A 20,518-nucleotide genomic window follows, 5' to 3' on the forward strand; every position below is an offset into this window, starting at 1 on the left:
GCAAGAGACTACTCAGTAGCTCTCAAAGCTTTTGACACTGGTTTTCTGTAGAATTGTGCAGTGTGGAGGAGGTTGGGAAAAGGACTGGTGGTGGTTCTTGCTGCTCGGGGGAGGAGGGATTGATGTTGGTGATGAATTTGTCTTTCCCTGAGAGACCAGCTGACTGACTACACAGAGAGTGGTGACTTCAGTTGTTATGTGCTTAAGGAAAATGGGCACTCTATCTCTCTGTTGTTTGGGCAATATGCAAATAAAGCCTGTGTTGCCAGGTGGAAAATATGCTCTGCTGATGACTACACTGATGCAGATCTTCCTGTTTCCATTACAATGATGGACTCTTCACTTGCTGAGGTGAGTGCTGGCTCTGATGCCCGAGATGTGGTTTTGAACAGGCTCAAGCAGTTCATGCCTTGCTCAGACCCAGGTCCAGATGGCTCAGCTATAAATCAGCACTGCTCCACGGTGGATGGAGCTGGCATCAGTCAGCAGGGTGCTGTGGGGGGTGTTCCCTTCTGTTTAGGCATGTTTCTGCAATACCTTGGTTATAAATCTAAATGTCTCAATGTTCACGTGCAACTGGGTCATGCTTTTAGCTGTGGAGCGTTTTAAATGTGGTTTCAAGGCTGGAGACACAGTGCTGGTTCTGCAGTGACAGTTGGTTCTGCCAGGGAAGAACTGAGTGTTTTCGCTCTTTTTCTCCACCTGCAAGAAGCCACAGAATGCTTTAGCTGGGAGTACTGCCTTTCTTTACACTTTCTCCCACGGGCACCATGTAACAGCTGAAAAATGCCATCTTTGCTGTATGGGAGCTTTCCTTCAGCTGATGTACTCAGCTATGCCTTCACTGCTGCCCTGAATCCTGCATCTACTGCTTGAGCTGCAGTTTTCTTGTGGCAACAGCAAGAGAAACTGCAGCTCAGCACACCTAAGCTGTGCCTCAGTCCTCACTATTGAAATCTACACCTCAGCTCCACCACACAGGGCTTCTAATGGGCTTTACAAACTCCAGTATTAGTGGGGATGGTGGAAGAATGTTGGTCAGTGGTTTCTGTGAACCTGGAAATAACCTTTGGGACTAAAGAGCAGCCAACCTCAGGGTGATCCTGGCTGGTGTGTGGTACCTGTGAGTGCAGCAGTGGTCTGGTTGTAGTGGTAAATCAAAGCAGAAAATGCAGTGAGGGTAGAAAGTAAGAGTGCTGGGGACTCTCTGTGGTTTCAGCATACTGGGGTAGAGCAGGTGAAGAACTCCCAGCTTGTGCTGCTACTACTGATCAAAGAGGATCATCTCAAGGGTTCTTACTTTACTGGGTCCTTCTGGAAAGTCACATCTGTGCAAAGGTGTGTGAAACACCCGTGCTTTGTTGCTCTGGAGCTTTCTATAATTCCAGCTGGGCTCAGAAAAGTAATTTTCTATTCTTATCATTTTTTAGTATAAGCTTTGCACATGAATGTTCTGAAGGGGGAAAATGAAAATGTTAAAGTTTGCCCCAGAGAAAAGGCAAAGGGACTGTGTCCGGTATTTGTTCTAAACACTGGCATGCAGGAGAATTCGTATATCCTTGCTCAGTAGAAAAAGTCCCTCTAGTTTTCTTTGGAGCTTTATTTCACTGCAGTTGCAGATGTAGTTGAGCAGATCAGCATGTAAGTAACTCAAATTATTTGTGTCAAATCATTGTCACCATAGAAGTTTAGGGGCTACTTAATAAAGGAGAACTTGCAAGAGCCAAGTGAAGGTTGGGGGTTTTGTTCTTGTTTTGACTTATAAATGTGGAAGCCATATCCCAGTCTGAGAGCCAGATGAGAGGTCTTCCAAATGTTAGTAATTGTTTCGGACGAGTTGTACCAGACTGTGGGCAGAATTCGTGTGCTGTGATAGAGAACCCTTGGATTATTATGCTGCTCAGAGGGATGCAAGTGGGGGAAGTGATTAGGGATGGACCACAGGATCTTTTTTGGCCATTCTTCCTCATAAATGACTGTGCTATTCTCTAAAATCCTGGGCAAACAGATTTTACTGTGAGGGTGCTGAGGCCCTGGCACAGGTTGCCCAGAGAAGCTGTGGCTGCCCCATCCCTGGCAGTGTCCAAGGCCAGGTTGGATGGGACTTGGAGCAAGCTGGGATAGTGGAAGGTGTCCCTTCCCATGGCAGGGGTTGGCACTTTGATCTTTAAGGTCCCTTCCAACCCAAACCATTGTATAATTCTATTTTATTAAGAAATCTAGAATGTGGTGTTTCTCTTTTATTGGGTTGGGGATTTTTTTCTCTTTAAGTGGAATCCATGGGAGTGTACAATCCTGGTAGTCAGCTTGGGGTTTTAAAAACTGAATTCAGGGTTGGCCTTCATTGCAAACAGAAACCACTGACCATGTGCCCACCTGGGCAGGGACAGATCATGTAGCAAAATATATAATTTTAGTGAGTTCTAGATGATGCAAGGGCTTCTCTGTTTACTTGGGTGCTGTGTGTTAGTTTTAAAAGCCCTTTAGATTTCTTTTCTTTCCAGCATGATGTTATTCTCCCTCCCCAATAGTCCTACAGACCCAATGGCCTAACAAGGCAAATGCAGTGCTGCACTTCCTCAATCTTATGAGAGAATTCAAATAATAATAATAAAAATAACCTGAATTTGCATTACAGGAAACATCCACCTGACTGGGGCAGGGCTATGCAAGAGCAGCCCAGCTCTGATGGGGCAGGGAGGAGGGAAAAGGCACTTACTGATGCTGGGAGAAGTTGGTCACTCTTAAGAATGACTAGGGCCCTTGGACAGCTCCTGCTCTCATTTGCTGGGTTTCCTGTGTCCTCTGAGGGCATTTGAGGGGGGAAGAAAGATACCAGAATGCAGGCAATCACTTGCTGATGTGGTTTTTCTTTTGTTTCTCCACATGTACTTCAACAGTGCTCTTGGGTGCTTGATGTGTAGTGAGCTGTCTGGCCTTGTTCCTCCTCTTCTTGGAGAGATGATTTAGTTTGGGGTGGTTTTGTTTTCTATTCAGCACTTCTCTTCAACAGTGGGTGTAATTCAGCAAAAATCATTACCAGCTTAACCCTTTAAACCTCAGTTCCCCCCTGTATTTTTACCCATAAAGGGAGACCAACCTAACAACTGAATGAGTGAGCTGCAGCTTTCCAGGATGAAATGAGGAAGAGGGATAGTGCACATATAGCACCTCCCTTGACATTAAAAGCCTCAAGAGGATATTGGTTTTGTCTGTGATGTGATAAGACTCGGGTCCAAAACCGCACTGTGGCAGCTCAAGAAACATGAGCAAAACTGCCAGCTTCTAATTGCTTTGTTCCTCTGCTGTTTGCACACCAGGGAGGCCTGAGGCCTCTGAAGAGGCTGGGTAATTGTTATATGTAATATTTTAAAACTGGATCCCTTGAAAGGCAGTCACTAAGACGTACAATGCAGCACACAAGTTTTCTGTGTTCTGAACCATCTGCTTGCTCATTGATGTGACTATTAATGCTTTTATTTACCTAATGAGTCTGATCCCTACATCCAAGTGGAGCTCCGTGCACCTCACTTGTAGGGTTTGAGGTCCAGACTTTGCAAGTGGATCTCTCCTAACGCACAGAGTTAAGATGGAACAGTGGTGCTGCAGTAACTTATTTGTTGGTCATTGAAAATGTCTGTTAGGAGCAAACCATGGAGTCAGGAACCAAACACATCTCTGAGTATGACATTCCTGAGATGGCTTCAGACTAGTGGGTGAACCTCTGCACTTACCAGCTAGTTCTTCACTGGTGGAATAGTTTTTGACATACAAGTTTTATACTGGCGCTTATCACTCTGATACTAACTCTTCTCTCTCTCTCTGTGAAGATTGACTGTGGGGAGTCAACGCTACCAGCCACTCTGATCCCATCCAGGTCAGGTCTTGTGCAAGATTTAAAAGCCTTTATCAAGATCTGTATCACGTGGATGAGTATCTGAAAGGGTTTTGTTTTGGCAGTGATCACTTAACGTCAGCCCGAGACGCTCTTGCATCCTCAGTGGAAAGCACAGCGCCAGCACTGAGTGAGTCTTTAACTTGGGGCACTGAAAGTCCTGGATGTGCCCAAGTCTGTGTGTTTACTGAGCAATAAAAACTGTGTTTTCTGCTGTCTGATGTTGCAGGCTGCTTTGTTATGGAGGAAAGATCACCCAAGGGTTTACATGAGAGAGGGGAAGATGTGCCAACTTCTGCAGCAACGGAGACAAACAGCGATAAGGACCCAGCTGCTCCTGTGTCAGGTACAGTGGCTGCTGCACTGCCTGGCACTCACCCACTGAGGAAATGGTTTGCTTCCAGCACATCTTTGAAGTGAGGAAGCTGAGTAAGAGCAACAACTTGAGAATTTCTATTTTTGAAAGTATTTTCACTCACCAGTGCTCTCAAGCCTCCCTGAAGCTGAGTAGGAATAAAGTTCTTTACCCACCTTACAACAGCACTGCAGACAGGGAGCATGAAAGAACTTGGTGAGATCTTGGGGCTTGCTCAGCTGGCAAAACCCGGAGTGGGTACAAAATCCTAGACAATTCTGACAAGAGAAAAAAAATGTTTTTATGGGTTTAAAAAGTTATTTAGTTCAGCAGTGCCACTAAACACTTTCCTCTCTTTCAAGGCTGTTGCACAAGAAGCTGGGATGGTTCAAGAGGAGAGATGAGGGGAGAGGCATTTGTGTATGGTTCTGTCTTTTGTGAGAGCCATTAACGCCCACCAGATTCTTACCAGATCTGATGGTTTTCTTCCACTGAAAAACCATAAAACCAAACTAAAACTGGAGTGTGTGTACACACTGTATTTAAGCTGGTTTTGTAAAGCTGATCTGAATAAGCAGCACAGAATAGCTGTGCATGCTTGTTTAATTTCTTTTAATCTTTACCTCAATATAAGACTATAGCTTCTTGTTTGGTTTTGTTTCTTTTCTCAGTACTATCTTCCTGAAATCTAATTATGTCCCTTCATTTAAAAGCATTTTCTTTCTACTAATTTCCCTCTACTGTTAATTTTCATATGTGGTCCAGGTGCATTTGGCAAAGAGAAAACAGATATGCAGAACAGATCAAAAAGAGCCCCAAGAGCTTTACAGTCTGAGAATCCAGTTGCTTGTTGCACATATCTGAAAAGAAAGTGTTTCTAGTATTAGAGCTGATAAATCTCCCCTTGCAGGCTTCAAACCTGAAGCTGGAGTTGTGGTTGGCTTTTGTTTTCTTTTTTGTTTTTCCCTATGCCATTTCTTTGTCTCACACCTGTGTGTGACTGCATAAACAGATGAGAAAACAAAATATTTCAGATCTTCTTTAAGGTATAAATATTAATTATAAGCTGCCTCTTTAAACAGAAAACATAACAACAACAAAAAAACCTCCATGCTGGTAGCAAGATAATAAAATTTATTCATCCGAGGGAATATTACTGCAACTCTTGCAACTTCAGCTACAGGAAGTACATGATATTCTCAACTGTAGACATATAACACTTCTTACTGGGATTTTTTCCAATCATAGTTATCATCACACTTCTTCCTATGTGTCTTTGTAGTGTTCTTTGCTGCTGCCTCTCTTTCTTGGTGGTCTTTCCTGGCATTTGGTGCAGTTTTTCAGCCCTGTTGGCCCATGGCTAAAACAGTGCGTGTTGGAAGATTGGTGTGTCTTTTTAATTGTTACACTTGGGTTTGGGAATATTTCTCCACAGGACCAAGTCAGATCAAGAAGGAATCCTGCCTGGTGATGGAAGAACACAAGCCTGTGCTTCAAAATATTTTGAAGCAAGACCTGGTAAGAGTCCTGATGACAGTGAAAAGCCAAACTGGGTTGGCTGAGCATTGACAAAGGAGGGGACAGGCCCTTCCAGGGATGGTGTGGCTGCTCTCTCGCTGTAACTGCTCTGATGTGCCTTTAGGAGGTGGACCAGGGAAAGAAAAATAATAAAGAGCGGAGTGAGGAAGCACCAGCTGTGGTTCCCAGCAGGAAAGGTAAGAAGGTTTTGCTGAACAAATTAACATTACTGGAGTAATGAGCCTTGGTCAGCTGAGTTCAGAGCTATGTAGGAAGATGCAGAGAGCTGCCTGTTCCACACCAAACATGACCGGGGCTTTTTTGTTTTAAGGCTTAGTAGCTGCAATTGGAGGTGAAAATGAAGAGCAGGACAGTGGTGTCATAAAAATCTGCTCCTCCGATTTCTGCAGACACTCATCTAACCAGCTCTATGTTCCTCTAGACAGGAGGAAAATTCTTAGCTGCAGAGGAGTTTGAGATATTTGAAACAGTTCTGGCACTCCTGCTCTCCCCAGAGATTTGTAAAAGAAGCATTTCTGTGTGCTATAGATGATATAGAAAGGCAGGATTTTGTTTCTCCTTAGACATCTCCACTTTTCAAATCACCTCCTCTTTTCCTTTTGGAGCTTACTAAAAGCTAATGAAGGTAGTAAGTCCTACCTACATAACATCCTGAAGCCAAAACCTGCAATTAACCATTTCTGTGCTAATAAGATGCCAGCTGAAGTCCCCTGAACAACTGACTTTTTGGGTTTTGTACAAGTGGCAGTGCTGTGGTGTCTCGCAATGAGCAGAACCTGAGGCACATGAGTTGTTTTCAGTGGCAAGAGCTCAACACTGGAAATCTTGAACAGGGGCTTCTGCGGAAGCTTAAAAGACTCTCACAGATTGGTTTGGAGAGGCTGTTTTTTCACATTGGTCTGAAAACCTTTTTTTTGGACTCTTCTGCTCTTCTCAGGGAGTTCACCCACTGCAGGTGGCATTAAAGGAGATAAAACCAAGCAAAATGAGCCGTAAGTGTTTTGACTTTCAGCGATCACCTGCAGGTATGAATTTAAAGCCACAGTCTGCTCCATGGTTCTTTTTCTTCTCCTACAGTGACTCCCCAAATGAGAAGGAAGTGGAGGTAAGCTGCTCGTACCCTGAAGTGTCTCAGACAACAGATCTTGTAGCTAAACCCTGATTAATATCTCCTCCTGTGTAGAAGAATGTTCTAGATTAAACTGGATGTATTTCTGTAGGTTAACTTGTGAAATCTTTCTTTCCAAGCCTAATGAAAATTTTTGCAAGAGATGGGATGGAGAAAGGTGGAAATCTGTAAAACTGAACAAAGACTTGTCACTACTGTGACATTTGTTTGCAAGCTTCAAGGAGCATAGCTGTGACCTCCTCCCAGGCAGAATGTGCTGATTTAAGGCAGTTTTGTCAAAAGGCACAGATGGCACAGTGTGCTGCCAGGATGTCACCTCTTCTGGCTGCAGAACATTCCCCCCATCACTACAGATGGGAAGACCTTCTTTGAGGAAGTGGGTCATGTTCACTTACTCTTCTGCATCTCCCCTAAACTTTGTTCCTAGGGTATAGTCCCAAATGTCATATCAGTGTCCAAATCTACTTAAACTTCTGCATCATTTGGATTACCCAGAAATCTTTTCCTCTCCCACAACAGGCTGAATTTCTGAGGCTGTCTTTAGGTTTTAAGTGTGACTTGTTTACCTTGGACAAGAGAGTGAAGCTCGAAGAGAGGTCCCGAGACTTGGCTGAAGAAAATTTGAAAAAGGAGATCACAAACGCTGTGAAGATGTTAGAGGTCAGTATTGGTCAGGGCTGGTAGGGTGGATGGGATAAGTAGATGTGAGTGTCTCTCTTGAAACAGCTCTTTAAAGGGGGTGTGTGTGCATGACCAGCAAATCCGAATGAAGTTCAGGAGCAATGCAGTTGAAATATGAGAGATTGAGGGATAACCTTGATCCAAGTACATTCCCTGCTCAGGCAGCAGGGAATTTTTCTCTTGCACAAACATTTGACCCCTGCTTCAGCTGATTTAATGCTCCAGTCTCTGCCCACTGGAGCTCTCTATCCCACTTACACTGATTGAAGATGCTGATGTGGGCCTGAACACAACTCCTCAGTGCCATCAGCTCAACCCTTCATTCTCTGTTAGTAACTCACACCAGTTTTCTTACCACTGTGTGCTCTTAGGCATTAGCTCCTTTGTGTGAAGAAGATAACCAAGCACAGGAGATCATTAAGAAGCTGCAGAAAAGCCTGCAGTTCCTTAGCCAATATGCAGCCCGAGTCGCCAGCAGAGCAGAGATGTTGGGAGCTATTAACCAGGTAACACTTTCCATCTAAAAGTACTTTGTACAAAACTAAAATCTTCCAGATGTAAAGGGGTAGCCACATCTTGCTTTCTGGGCTTCTGGTTCCAGGATTGGATTTGGGAATCTGATGTAGGTAGTGTACTCTTCTCACTCTGTGTTATTATAAGGAATCCCAGGCACTGAGAGCAGCTATGCTGCACTAGAATTGTGCAAAAACCCACAGCAGAAATAAGGTTCTGGTTGAAAAAACCAAAAGATTTGGCAAGTGGGATGTACAAAATAGCAAGCAGTGGGTAACAATTGCCTTGATGCTGCAAAGGTTGTTCTGTGCCTTATGGAAAGGGCAGTAATCAGCTAAATCTATGGAAAATTACAAAGCCCTGCTCAAATGTTAGGTGTAGTTGTGTATAATACCCCAGAGCAGCATGAAAATGTGACTTGGCAATACCAGCAAATGCATGGTGGCAGCTGAGACTGTAGATCAGAGGAGATAAGGATGATGATGAGTTGTAAGGGCTTGGAAAACTGAAGACTAATTTATTTATTTTACAACAAGAGTGATCCCTGGAGAAAAGAAACCTGTGTATGTATTGGGTTGTGGGTTGTAGTGAAGCTTTGAAAGGGAGGACAGAAGTGAGAGGCTCTTGTACCATGGTGATACCAGAGGAGAGCAGATGCTTGAGGGGGAAATCTCCAAACATGAGGCAGTTCCTGAGAGCTGCTCCTTTCCCTGCTCCCTCAGGAGAGCCGGGTGAGCAAGGCCGTGGAGGTGATGATCCAGCATGTGGAGAACCTGAAGCGCATGTACGCCAAAGAACACGCGGAGCTCGAGGAGCTCAAGCAGGTCCTGCTCCAGAACGAGAGGTCCTTCAGCTCCCTTGGAGACAGAGGTAATCAGGAAAAGCCTCTTTTTCTCCTTGCTAGCACCTGCCAGCCAGGCCCTTACAGCTGTGGAATAATTATATAATCCCTCTACATCTTAGATGGTGGGATTATATGGTTGTTTTATCCCCTCTTCTAAAAATGGGGGGAAATTGTAATTTATTAACAGTATTAAAAGCAGCTCTCTGAAATTGAACTTGTACCTAAACTGTTAGGGATCTGAGAGTGTGTGGTGGGGGGGGGACCATTGCAAGTACACAGGAATGTTCTGGCTCTCAGAAAAGTGCACGGCATGTGTTGGTGATAATCTCATTCCTTGTGAGCAGTAAATTTGGGTTCTTGTTTGCACTGGAGTATTCACAGTAGCTATTTCTAGGTAGCTGAGCTTTGGCTGCTCTCTACAGATGCACCCTGCCCTTTTCAAAATGGGAATTACAAACCCCTCAAGTGCAGGGGGTGTCTATTTCCCCCTCTAAGCAGCCAGGTTTGCAGACAATGCTGTGCACTTGTGGTTTTGCCAGAGAAGTATTAAATTCTTCTGAAAAATAGGAGGACTTGTCCTGTAAAAACCAAAAGGGAAGTCTTGCACACCAGTAAAATCCTTGCAGGAGCCTTTTGAATCACAGTCCTGACTGTGAAAGCCTTGTAACAGGACATTGCCTCAATAATAGAATACATTTGATGATAGTGACAGAAGTAGATGCTTGCAGAGGATGGGTAATGTGTGAATGCTATGAATGTCAGGAAGCTTTTCACTGAGGTCTCATTTCTGCTTTCTGAAAGTGCTCTTTGCTTAAACACTGCAGAAAGTCAGACCTTAAGCTGCAAATTAAACTCACTGCATTCCTGTAAGCAGCAAACTCCTCCTGTAATGCTCTGATGTTTGATATCTTTGCAGATGAATCTACGAATAAAAAACTACCAAGTCCTTTTAACTTTAAGGTAATGGCCCTTATATGAAATTTCAAAATTTTTTAAAGTGTGTGTGTGTTTTTCTTTGCTTTGTCATGTGCTGGTGCTCTGCTGCATGCTTGATGTGGTGCTTTTCTGTCGCAAATATGGGCTGATGTAATCAAACATGAAGGTTTACTTTTCAGTCACCCCACTAACTTTCTAAGTGGTCCCCCTTAGAAGATGAAGCTGAAATGGTCAAGCTCTCACTCAGTGGTTAAGAAAAACTGTTCATGTGGGATTCTCTTGGGGTTAAAGGAGGGCTTAGCACAGAAATATGAGAAAAATAGATGGGAGCAGTTCAAACTGAGTGTAGGAATTCCTGTGAGCAAGATTAGGGGAATTTAGAGACATTCAATTTTGGTATTTTGCTGGAAGCTGTGTGCAGCCAGCTTCACTCAGGTGGGCAGAAAGCACTTGGTGTGGAAATATGCTGCTTTCAAAATATTATTTCATCTGCACTTGAGATTGGATTCTTTGTGTGTCATCTCAAGCTAAGCATCAACATCTCTTTTTTTAATAAGCTTGTGTAAAACAGATGGTACTTTGTGTGGTCAGTGGGTAACCCAGTTGTGCCCTGCTAAGAGCCAGTAATGCCTCTTATTTGTATAGCCCTCGTCAGCCCTGCGGAGAGTTAGCATTGCAACAGTGCCCAGGAGTGCTGGGAATGCAGGGATTGGGGTGCCACTGGTAAGTAGGGGCTGCTGGAGGGATGCTGAGGTGCTTCACCTCCCCAAAACCAGCTGGGATGAAGCATCAGGATGGCAGTGCAGTAAATGTGGCAAATTTCTCCTCCAGGCCCAGTTCCACGAGCCTGATGGAGACGAACGGACTGACAGATTCAGCAGGAGATCAAGCAGTTGGTAAAGTCACCTGGGCTTGTCTTTGAACAGGGGGAAATATTTTTCAACTCTAACTGTGCCTGTATTAAGCAGTTGATGGAGCATCTTGAGGTATAATGATGTTTAGGCTACACCTTTTACATTAGTTTTATGTGCTATAATAGGTAAATGAGGCTCATGAGCTCTCCTATTTTATTTATTGAGCATTGAGAGCTTTAAAAAAAAATCCCTCAACTTTCTTGCTTTAGAACTAGAATGTGAAATCTAAGTATGTGCCATTGATGAATCTGTAGTTTTGTTTGGTTTCTTTTTTTTTTTAATACTCCTAATTTCAAGCAATTAAATTTGAAAGTTATTTGTCTGAGCTCAACCAAATGAGTAGGCTGCTGCTAAATTTCTCATTTCCTGCTCTCTATCTGCTGGGGAAATTTAAACAAACTATTTTAACATATGGCAGGGGCAGACTAGGGGTGAAGCAGAATGAGAAGCGTCCTTCGCTGCAGAGGTTCCTCAGCACCTATTCCTGGGCAGAGTATGAAGAGGAGCATTTTGAAACCAAGTAAGTTCAGCAGCAGCCTCCTCCCAGATGTGCTGCTTTCTTTTTTAAGGAGCTTTTAATTCACCACCTGGTCAGGGCTCTAAAGCCAAGCTGTTGTGAATTTGGCAAAGCTTTGGAACTGTTGATTGTTGTTCACAGAAATGAGCAGTCAGAATTGCCTGCTGAAGTACAGGAACAACCAACCAGGAAGGAAAGTGTCTCTGAAAAAGGAAAATACCCATCCAAATGGACCTTGGAGTCAGTGTAAGTGTTTTTCACAAGTTAAAGCTGTGTTTGGTAGGTGCATGGGGGAAGAGGGTTCAAACTAAAGGCCAGGACTTTCAGTGCTTTCTACAAGCAAGATTTCTTGCTGCTCTTGCAAGGTAGCTTTTGTGAATCCTCTTCAGAAGCAGTGTGAGGTACAGGGAGCGGGGGTGGACTGGTGAGCTGGGTCAGCTTATCAAGGATTTGCTTCCTTGACCGTGTCTTAAAGCCAGAACGGAAGCTCCCCCTGCACAGCGCCCAGAACAGTAACAACCTGTCACTTGTGAGGATGTTTGTTTGTGGGATCTTGTTTGTTTTAAGGCTTTTTGGGGAGGGGTGGGAAGAGCTGCACATTTTGAAGAAACACTGAAGGGTTCTGTGCTTTCCTGTCCTGCCCAGGTACAATTTGGTGTCAGCGTGGGCATCCCACTTCAAGGCTTCCTTTTCCAACGCTAACAAAACCCTCTGGGTGTCCGTGTCCATCCTGGTCCTGCTGGCTGCTCTCACGAGCTTCCTCACGGGGCTGTCCCTGCAGAGACCGGCAGATGCAGCCCCCGTAGGCACCGGGGACTCCTGGACGTCGCTGCAGCAGCTGCTGTGGCCCTACACAGGACTGCAACACAACGGCCCTCCCCCGGTATAACCCCGGCTCCCCTGCTGGAGCTGCGCTGCCGCCGCTGCAGGACAGGAGCTGAAGCTGAGATTTATTTAAGGTTACACGTTTCGATTCGTTTTGTTGGGTTGGGGGTAGTTTTTCGGGGGGAGATGAACTTTTTTTCTTTAAAGCATGACTTGAAATGAAAAAAAAATATTTTTTTTTCCCCCATTCTGACAAAAGTCATCTTTAAAAGTAGCTAAAAGGGCCTCAGTTCTGTTGAGGTTTACAACAGAACAGCAGTTTTGAACATAGCTAACAATAAACATGTCTAGGTGGTCTAGCCACAAGAGAATAAAGAATTTATTTTGCTTGAACAAAGATAAAATGTTTGCATTTTAGAACCTGTTTCAATGACTTGAATAGAAAAGGATGAAATGTAACTTTATTGAAAGCTTTTGATAATAAAGTTTTAAAGGAAAGCATACAGTATCTAAGAGAATGCTAAAACTCTGGTAGCAAGGAGCAGCTGATACACAGAATCAATAAACAGGCTGCCAGCTCTTTCCACTTTATCCATGGCTTCCTTGCTGGCAAAATCCTTGAGCATATGGTAGAGTGTGGAGTGAAATTCAGACTCTTCTGAAAAAGCTTCACTGGTTTCAGTGAGCTTGAGGGTTTGTACTTTCTCACCATTAAACATATAAAGAGACCAGTGGTTGTCTTTAGCAGAATATGCTTTAAGATGCTCACTTACCTAGGGCAGGAGACAATGCACTGTGAGGTGAAGCCTGTGCCATTGACAGAGCACAAATTGCAATATTTGTGGCACATGCATTGAACCTGAGAGTGAGAAAGCTGCTCCAGCTTTCAGCAGCGTGGTGTTACCTATCTCCAGCCACACCTGGGAGTGTTTGGCTGGCTGGGAGAAGTTTTAACTGTGTGTTTAAGTTCACAGCTGGAGACAAATCAGCTCTGAGGCTGCTTAGTCCCTCCTTTGCAGTAGGGAGCAAAAGAAACCCTACAGGCAGGAAGAGATTTCCAGCTGTTCTCTAAAAAGCTGGCAGAGCAGATTGCTGACTCCAAGGGGCCTCTGAAGAGCATGAAGCTCTGTCACCCCAGCTCTGGCTAAAGCCTCCCTTGGTGACTTATCAGTTCCATTTCCTGCCACCTTAGCAAGTGTCTCTGTTGCTGAGACTTGTGTCCCCTGAGAGCTGTCTCAAGTGCAGTCTGTGACACTGAACTGAGGCAGGGGCTGAAGCCAACATGGCTGAGTTAATTGTTTCTGTCTAACTGGGGAGGGGTCAGTGCTGGTCTGCTCTGGAGGTTTGGTCTGACTCCACAAACCTTGAACACAACTTGCTCTGGCCCTGCTTCTCCATTCCACTTGCTGTGAGCAAAAGCAAAAGCAGCTGCAAGCAGAGCCATCTGTTCATAGGCCTTCCCTTCTGCCAGGGCAGCCTGCAGAGCAGAAGGACAAAGTTAGACAAAGTAGATCTCACTCTCTTTCCCTGGGTTACAGCAATGCTTTACTCAGTCCCCTGGCTCAGCTGGCAGCATAGCAGGCCCCAGTGCAGGAAAGGGTGACCTGAGTGAAAAACGGGGAAAAACCAACAGGAAACTCTCTGGCACTCACCTTCCTGGGTACAGGGACATACTTGTGAGAGTGCTCTGCTGGGAAAATGTTCACTCCAGCTCTTTTCAAAGCTTCTCTGAGGGCAAAAGGACTCATCCATTGTCCTGTGATGTGGGAAAGCACCTCCTCCTCTTCCACCACTACTGAAGACAACATACACTGATTATCCTGTTGTACAAAGCAGTGAAAGCAACTTACGGTCATGGAAACCATTTTCTGCTTTAGGCTTCAAATACTGATACCTTTGCTATGCTGGCTGTCACCTACATCATCTGCTGCTCTGGGCTTTGACCTTTCATTTACAGATCCTGAAGGAGCCAGCTTTGTGTAGGAATTCAGAAATGACAGTGGTGTACTGATTTATACAGCAGTGAGCAGATGGATAATCATGTGTAGCTTGAACTCTTAGAAGAAACAAGGAGCATTAGTAGCAGGCTGCTAGGAATGCTTTAATTTCTCTTGTTAAAATTGGGAGGGGAGAGGAACAATTTTCAAGTCTAACAGGTGCAACAGGCTTGAATGCACCAAGGCACCACCACCAGCAAAACACTGACTGGAACTTTCAGAGCAAATGCACAGATGCTGTCTCATAGGAAATAACTGAAATTAAATAACCAGTACAGTGCTTGGAAAGGAAAAGACAGATTCAAACTGCTCTTGTGGAAGCATCCCAAATTCCTAATCAGAGACACTGTAATAATTATGGGGGGTTTTAATTGCAAATGGCTGATAAAAAAAAAATATTTACAGTACCTTAATTTGTATCTGAATAGTGGCAAAGACTGCAGTGACTGTGAAGAGCCCTTCATCCACACCAGTAGGCTGCAATTCCCAGGCCTGATAGGGCAGGTTCAGGTGAGCATCCTGGAGAAGGGCTACTGTATAAAAGGCACCCATCCCAAAGGTGATGCTCCTTTCCTGTGCTTCATAGGTTATGTTGCTGATGCCATCAGTTCTCCACTGCTGGCCTGGACAAAAAGGATGCAAAAATACAAAGAGGCATGTGGAAGGCTTCTGGAAGTAGCAGAATTAAAATAAAACCAAAAAAGTAATAATAATAATAATAAAAAATATATCCCCAAATCAATTAACTTCTGGGCTCCAAACTGGCCCTTATCTTTACAGCTGCATTGTGACAATAGTCCAACTGAGGCATAAATTCCACTATTGAATTTATTTTAAATTTGATGTCCTGAGTTCATACCTGCAGGATCCCATCGGGCTACCACGGGTGCTTCAAAATAAATCACATTGTCAGGGAGCCTGAGGGTTATCTGTACTGCTGCCTGTGTGCCATCTTCAGCCTCTCCTGGGGAATATGGATACACCTCCAATCCAACATCCAGCAACTTTGGAAAGAGAGAGAAAAGGACAGATAAGGGGATTATCAGAAAATACAGGTGTTTTTCTTTGAGCTCATCCAACCACTGCAAAGTTTTTTTAGTACACCATTTAAAAGGGTTTGCTAATGTTGCACATTTCCAACTACAGCTTTGAAGGCAGTAGAAGAGCAGCTACCACGGGGCCTTGGAACCCTTCCTGTGCTGCTGAAGGCACCCTCAAGGCAGTGCCACACAGTGGGCACAGCCATTTTTCCACAGATCCACAGCCTCAGAAAACCAGGAGCACCTGGGAGGCAAAAGAGGTGTAACTCCCCTCTGGCTGCAGAGCGTCAGAGGGAAGGAGAGGCCACAGGTGACTGGGAATGAAGAGCTCATCCCTCCTGGGCTGCCCACAGTCCTGCTTGCTGAGTGTGGCTGGGAATTTTGCTCATTAAAGGTTTCCAGCTCCACAGTGACAGCTGTGGGGTAGGTCAGCACTGCAGAGGACACCAGACCACAGGGACTGCAGTCCTCAGCCACCCTGAAGAGCCTGGAGCTGGACCGGCGGGGATTTTTGTTACCACTCTGCTTTCACCTTTCCCAGAGGAAAAAGGGACGATTTCCAAACCTTGCCTCGTTCCTTTGCTGCTCAGGACGTCGTGTCCAGTGCAGGTGACAGCGGTGACAAACCTCAGGAGCAGCTCCTCGGGCTGCCAGGCCGTGAGGGGCCGATCCCCTCCTCACTCACCTCCACCACGCTCCAGTCCCTGACGTCCTGGGCCTGAGGTGGCAGCTGCAGAGCATCGATGTGGTACACACCCCCCACGGGCAGCAGCTGCTGCGGATCGACAACTTCGGGTGCCTCTTCTCTGCCGCCCGGCTCCTCCTGCAGCACTGCGCCCTCTTCTAAAAAATTCACCAGACAGCAGGAGTTCACCTGGGGCTCAATCCCAGCCACATTTCCCACCTCTCGATTTTCACGGCGTGCTGGAGCGCTTCACACCGTGCAGCATTTCAGCCCCATCTACTGGTGTTCTTTGTAATCACTGACACGTGGGGAAAGGCAGAGAGCTGGGCAACGAAAAGCACTTCTTGATGCGGCGCTGAGCTTTTGCGTTTGTAGCCAGTGCCAAATGCTTTCTACAGGAATAAGGATTTACTGACACAATGAGTCCCATCAATACCCACAGAAGAATTTCACAAGCACAATAATACAAGAGATTCTGGACAGATTTAGCAAGATTGTATTGATATGAAAAGAAATAAGGCAAGTAAAATAGTAGATTAAAATAAATAAAAATAAAGCACCAAAAGATTATGGGCTGAAGGTGAAAGACATATGATAATTATGAGGAGCAAGAGGGGTTGAACATGAAACACAATTTTCAGATAACAAAGATAATTATGCATAGAGAAAAAAAAGAATTATGTATATACCACATAAAGGTTTAATTGCTTGGAAAACGTTAGTAAAAGGCAGAAACACCGTGGACATAAATGGTCATAAGTATTTTCTTTTAAAAAACAAAACCAGCAAAAAAACCTCACCTAAAATGTCACATGGGATGGTACAGGGGGAGAGAAGTTACTGTGACAGGAATCTAGAAAAAAGTGTTCAATACTGTAAAAACAGCTACTGCAATTGTTATGAAATTTGCTTTGAGACAATGACACCACATCAGAAATGACAACTCTGAAAGGCTGTGAAGTGGAGCTAAATCATGCCAACAGTTTGCAGTTGTTTTACTTAAGTCAGTACTACAAGAAAACTCACTCCTATTAAACCAAAGGACAACACCACAGCACTGGAGAAATTTGTAACTCATGTGGGACACACAAAGAGTTTTATTTCCTAGAATTAGGCCCTCTTTTAACAAGGTGTAAGAGCAGGGATCTCACTTTAAGCACTATTTAGGCAATACTCAGTAACACCCCACACTACACCAATGCCTACCACGATATGCATTTGAATTATAATTTTCTGAGGAAGTAAAGCTCCCCAGAGCCTGGCAGATTCATAAAGATTGTGTGTCTCACCCATAAAGATAGGTATAACAACACACATATCTACAGAAACGTGATAAACATGTACATAAAAATAAATAATAAATAAATAAAAATAACTGTGGGGACAAACTCCATTTTCCTATCTGTCCTGGTATCTCCCCACATTTAACAGTCGTTAATAGAAATGTCAACAAAACTCAAATGTTATCCAAACATCCCTATATTTGTGAACTTTGCTCCATTCACATGGAGACATTGCAGTGTTTCCATAGATCACAGAATGGCCTGGGCTGGAAGGGACCTTCAAGTCCTGTTCCGGTGTCACAGGCTGGCGGCCGCCCCACGGCACGGGGCAGCGTGTCCCGGGATGGTGCCGCGGGTCCCGCTCGGGCTCCGCTCCGCTCCTGCGCTCGGGGCACTGCCGGGGGCTGTCTCATCCCTTCCCTACGGCGCCGCTGCTGCCCCTGGGAGGCTGGAGCGCCGGGATCCCAACCTGCGCTCACGGACCCATCCAGCGGTGCGATGGGAGCACCAGGGAGAGACCAGGAGAGGCAGAAAGAGGGAGTGGGAGCAGAAGGGACACAGGAAGAGAAGGAAGAACGGAGTGCAGGATGGAGATAAAAAGAAACAACCTGGGAGGGGCAGCACGACAGAGAGGGATTAAAAAGGAATAGGGACAGGGAACGGGACAGAAGGATCCAGTGAGAAACGATGGCACAAGGAGCAGGACAGAGCAACAGAGAATAAAAAGCAACACGGGTGAGGCATGGAGAAGGACAGATAAAGACAGAGTGGTAATCACACAGGAAGGACAGAGGGACACAAAGAGGGAAACAAGGACAGAGAGAGGAAATGACCACGGCAGGTGGGTGTGGGGGGAAGATGGGCAAGGCACAGCAGAGGGATGGAGAAAGAGAGGGACGGGCAGCAGGACAGAGGGTTATAAAGAGAAGAGTGCAGTGAGAGAGAGGGACTGAGCAGCAGATCCAGACAGGTACAGGCAAAAGGACAGTGAGAGGGACAAAGAAATACAGTCACGGTGCAGGGCAAAGGAACAAGGAGAGGAAGAAAGAAGGAAAGATAAAGATGCAGGCCTCTCCCCCTGTGAAACATACCTTGGTGATTCCTGTACATCATGGCCATCCTGAGTAACCCAGCTTCACATGACAGCATTTCTCTTTTTTTTTCTTTTTTTTTTTCTTTTTTTTTTTTTTTTTTTTTTGAGAGAGAGATTCAGAAAGAAAATTTACTCTGCACCATTCAAGTAAATCCGTGTGATCTGGAGGCAAAAGATGGATCTTTTCTTCTGTAGAAACTGACACACACCCATAACTCCGATAACACACATACATTCTAAATATGCCCCACAAGGAAATGCAGTTTTGCCTGCTTTTTGTTTGTTTGTTTGTTTGTTTTAAAAGAAAAATTAGCTGCAATTAAAGACTAAAATGAAGTAAGATCCAAGGAGGCTCTCTTTTGAAAGAGCACAGCAGGAGAAGCACTGGACACACTCAGTGACAACTCTTCCCTGCCCCCCTGCATCTTCCTGCATCCAGCTGTACATTGAGCCTGGACCAAGTTCATTTGCAGAAAAAGAGAAGGTGGAACTTCATACAAGATCCTGCAGAAAGACTCTTCTGTCATTTCGTCACCCAGCAGAAATACAAAGTGCTGGATGTTCCTATGGAAAGTGCAGTGTTTTGCCAGAAAGAACAAAGACTCCAGCTGCTCAAATCTGACAACTAACTACAGGTCAGCAGAACAGAACATGGATCCCAGGGAGATGGATGGGCTTTGGGCATTGGAATTGCTTGTAATCACTTCTCCTCTTCCTAACTGTAGACAACCGAACACCATGGAGTAAATCCTTTCTTCTCAATTCCAACATCCTCCTTCTTTCAGTCCACAAAGGGCTGCATCTGAACAGTCAGTCCGAAGCATATGAAAGAGATGCAGGCCTGGTTTTAGAAGATGATGACGACTGTTTTGTTATTCTTCAATTGAAGGTACTGGAGAATACTCTGGGAGAGCAATACAAAATACAGAGGACAAGAAAACCCAAACCAAAACACAAACATGAGGACATCCATATTACAGAACTCTGCTGCCTGCTTAAACTTCAAAACTGTTGGGGAACATTTCTCCCACCTCTCCTCTCTGCTACCTGCAAAGCGAATGATATCCATTAGTTTACAAATAGAGAGCCTGAAACCGCTTTGGAGACACAGATATGTACGTATCTCCCTATCTGAAGAGAATGTTTAATTTTCCATGAACAAATTTAGGAAGCCTGTAATGAGAGCTGGCCTGAACTCGCTCAATGGATTGTTCATTTCCAAAGGCAAAGGCAGTATTTTGTTCAGTGGGTTAGATCCAAACAGTGAATAATAACCTGAACTGCTCAGCTGAGGGGAAGGGTTTCACTTCTTGTGAGAAACTTCTTTGAAATGACCCTATTTTGTGTCAAAAATATACACCCTTGTGAGCCTTATATGGTTTTCTGGAGCATATTTGGGCAAGGGACTTAGCAGGAGCCTGGTCCTGTGAGGGACTGGTTCGAGTGCTGCCTCCAAAACTGGCTTAATTTGGAAGGATCATGGAATCACAGAATGGTTTGGGTTGGAAGGGACTTTAAAGATCCCAGTGGCCCCCCCTGGGGCCAAAGAACAGAGGTGGGGCAAGAGACACTCCACTGCCTTGCAGCCTCTCCTTATTTGTTTGGATTGTGACAACATGATTTACTTTATCTATAAATATCCCTCTGGCACAGGGAATAATGCACTGGATGATATTTTCCAGATGGTCTCATGTTCCTGGGTGAGGTGATCCCCTGGCATCATTAGAAGAGGGAAGAAAATGGGATCTGCAAGCCCACACATCATTGTGCAATGACCTTAAAATAATTCCTGCTTTCAGGACAATGCAGAAGAGCCAATTCCTTGCATTTTGTTGTGATTCCCAGGCTGAGACCCAGCACCACTCAAAATCCACATCCTGCAAAACAACTCTCAGGCATACAGGACTCAGTGACTTTTCTTTTCTGCCTTTTGCCCCTCAGCCTTTCCTTCATTTTTCTTTGGAAAAAATGCTTTTTCTTAGCAGTGGGGGAGGGATTTCAGGATTAAGAAACTGAAAGCTTTGCTGCTGTTCCTGATTATGTTGGGGTTCTGTTTGGGTTTTTTAAACTTCTCACACTTGCTTCTCCACAAAGAGCTGTGCAAGGCAGGCATTTGAAGTCACCACTGCCATTCCAGAAGCCCTGTGTTTTTCCAAGGCCCTTGGAAGGGGCAGCCTGACCAGGCAGCCAGTGGACCATGCCATCATTAGCTGCCATTAAGTCATGTAGATGAAGTGATCTGCCTCCTGTGGCAGGACAGGCAGGATCACCT

At 44.9% G+C, this 20,518-nt stretch overlaps 2 protein-coding genes across 2 annotated transcripts in view; one reads left to right on the top strand and one right to left on the bottom strand.

Annotated features, from left to right (window-relative positions):
• Nucleotides 1-12,238, top strand: part of IRAG2 (inositol 1,4,5-triphosphate receptor associated 2) — a gene marked incomplete at its 5' end in the record, with an annotated part of 34,987 nt that extends 22,749 nt beyond the window's left edge. Inside the window, 17 exons of the mRNA XM_082281161.1 lie at nt 270-355; nt 3,817-3,877; nt 3,961-4,025; nt 4,125-4,241; nt 5,686-5,768; nt 5,893-5,965; nt 6,727-6,781; nt 6,867-6,894; nt 7,438-7,578; nt 7,971-8,105; nt 8,835-8,982; nt 9,873-9,916; nt 10,538-10,615; nt 10,724-10,788; nt 11,225-11,326; nt 11,465-11,569; nt 11,969-12,238. Coding sequence (XP_082137287.1) covers nt 270-355; nt 3,817-3,877; nt 3,961-4,025; nt 4,125-4,241; nt 5,686-5,768; nt 5,893-5,965; nt 6,727-6,781; nt 6,867-6,894; nt 7,438-7,578; nt 7,971-8,105; nt 8,835-8,982; nt 9,873-9,916; nt 10,538-10,615; nt 10,724-10,788; nt 11,225-11,326; nt 11,465-11,569; nt 11,969-12,212 — 1,630 coding nt within the window. The 3' untranslated portion in view covers nt 12,213-12,238. The remainder of the gene's footprint in view (nt 1-269; nt 356-3,816; nt 3,878-3,960; nt 4,026-4,124; nt 4,242-5,685; nt 5,769-5,892; nt 5,966-6,726; nt 6,782-6,866; nt 6,895-7,437; nt 7,579-7,970; nt 8,106-8,834; nt 8,983-9,872; nt 9,917-10,537; nt 10,616-10,723; nt 10,789-11,224; nt 11,327-11,464; nt 11,570-11,968) is intronic.
• Nucleotides 12,239-12,657: 419 nt separating this feature from the next.
• LOC309572725 (dynein axonemal intermediate chain 7-like) lies at nt 12,658-18,272 on the bottom strand (the record flags this gene model as incomplete). Its single annotated transcript, XM_082281162.1, has 7 exons — nt 12,658-12,921; nt 13,512-13,625; nt 13,801-13,968; nt 14,554-14,768; nt 15,005-15,149; nt 15,871-16,028; nt 18,245-18,272. The coding sequence occupies 7 exons, from the start codon at nt 18,270-18,272 to the stop codon at nt 12,658-12,660; spliced, it is 1,092 nt and encodes a 363-aa protein (XP_082137288.1).
• Nucleotides 18,273-20,518: the final 2,246 nt, after the last annotated feature.

This window comes from Coloeus monedula, assembly GCF_965178545.1.
Source record: "Coloeus monedula genome assembly, chromosome: 4".
NCBI lineage: Eukaryota > Metazoa > Chordata > Aves > Passeriformes > Corvidae > Coloeus > Coloeus monedula.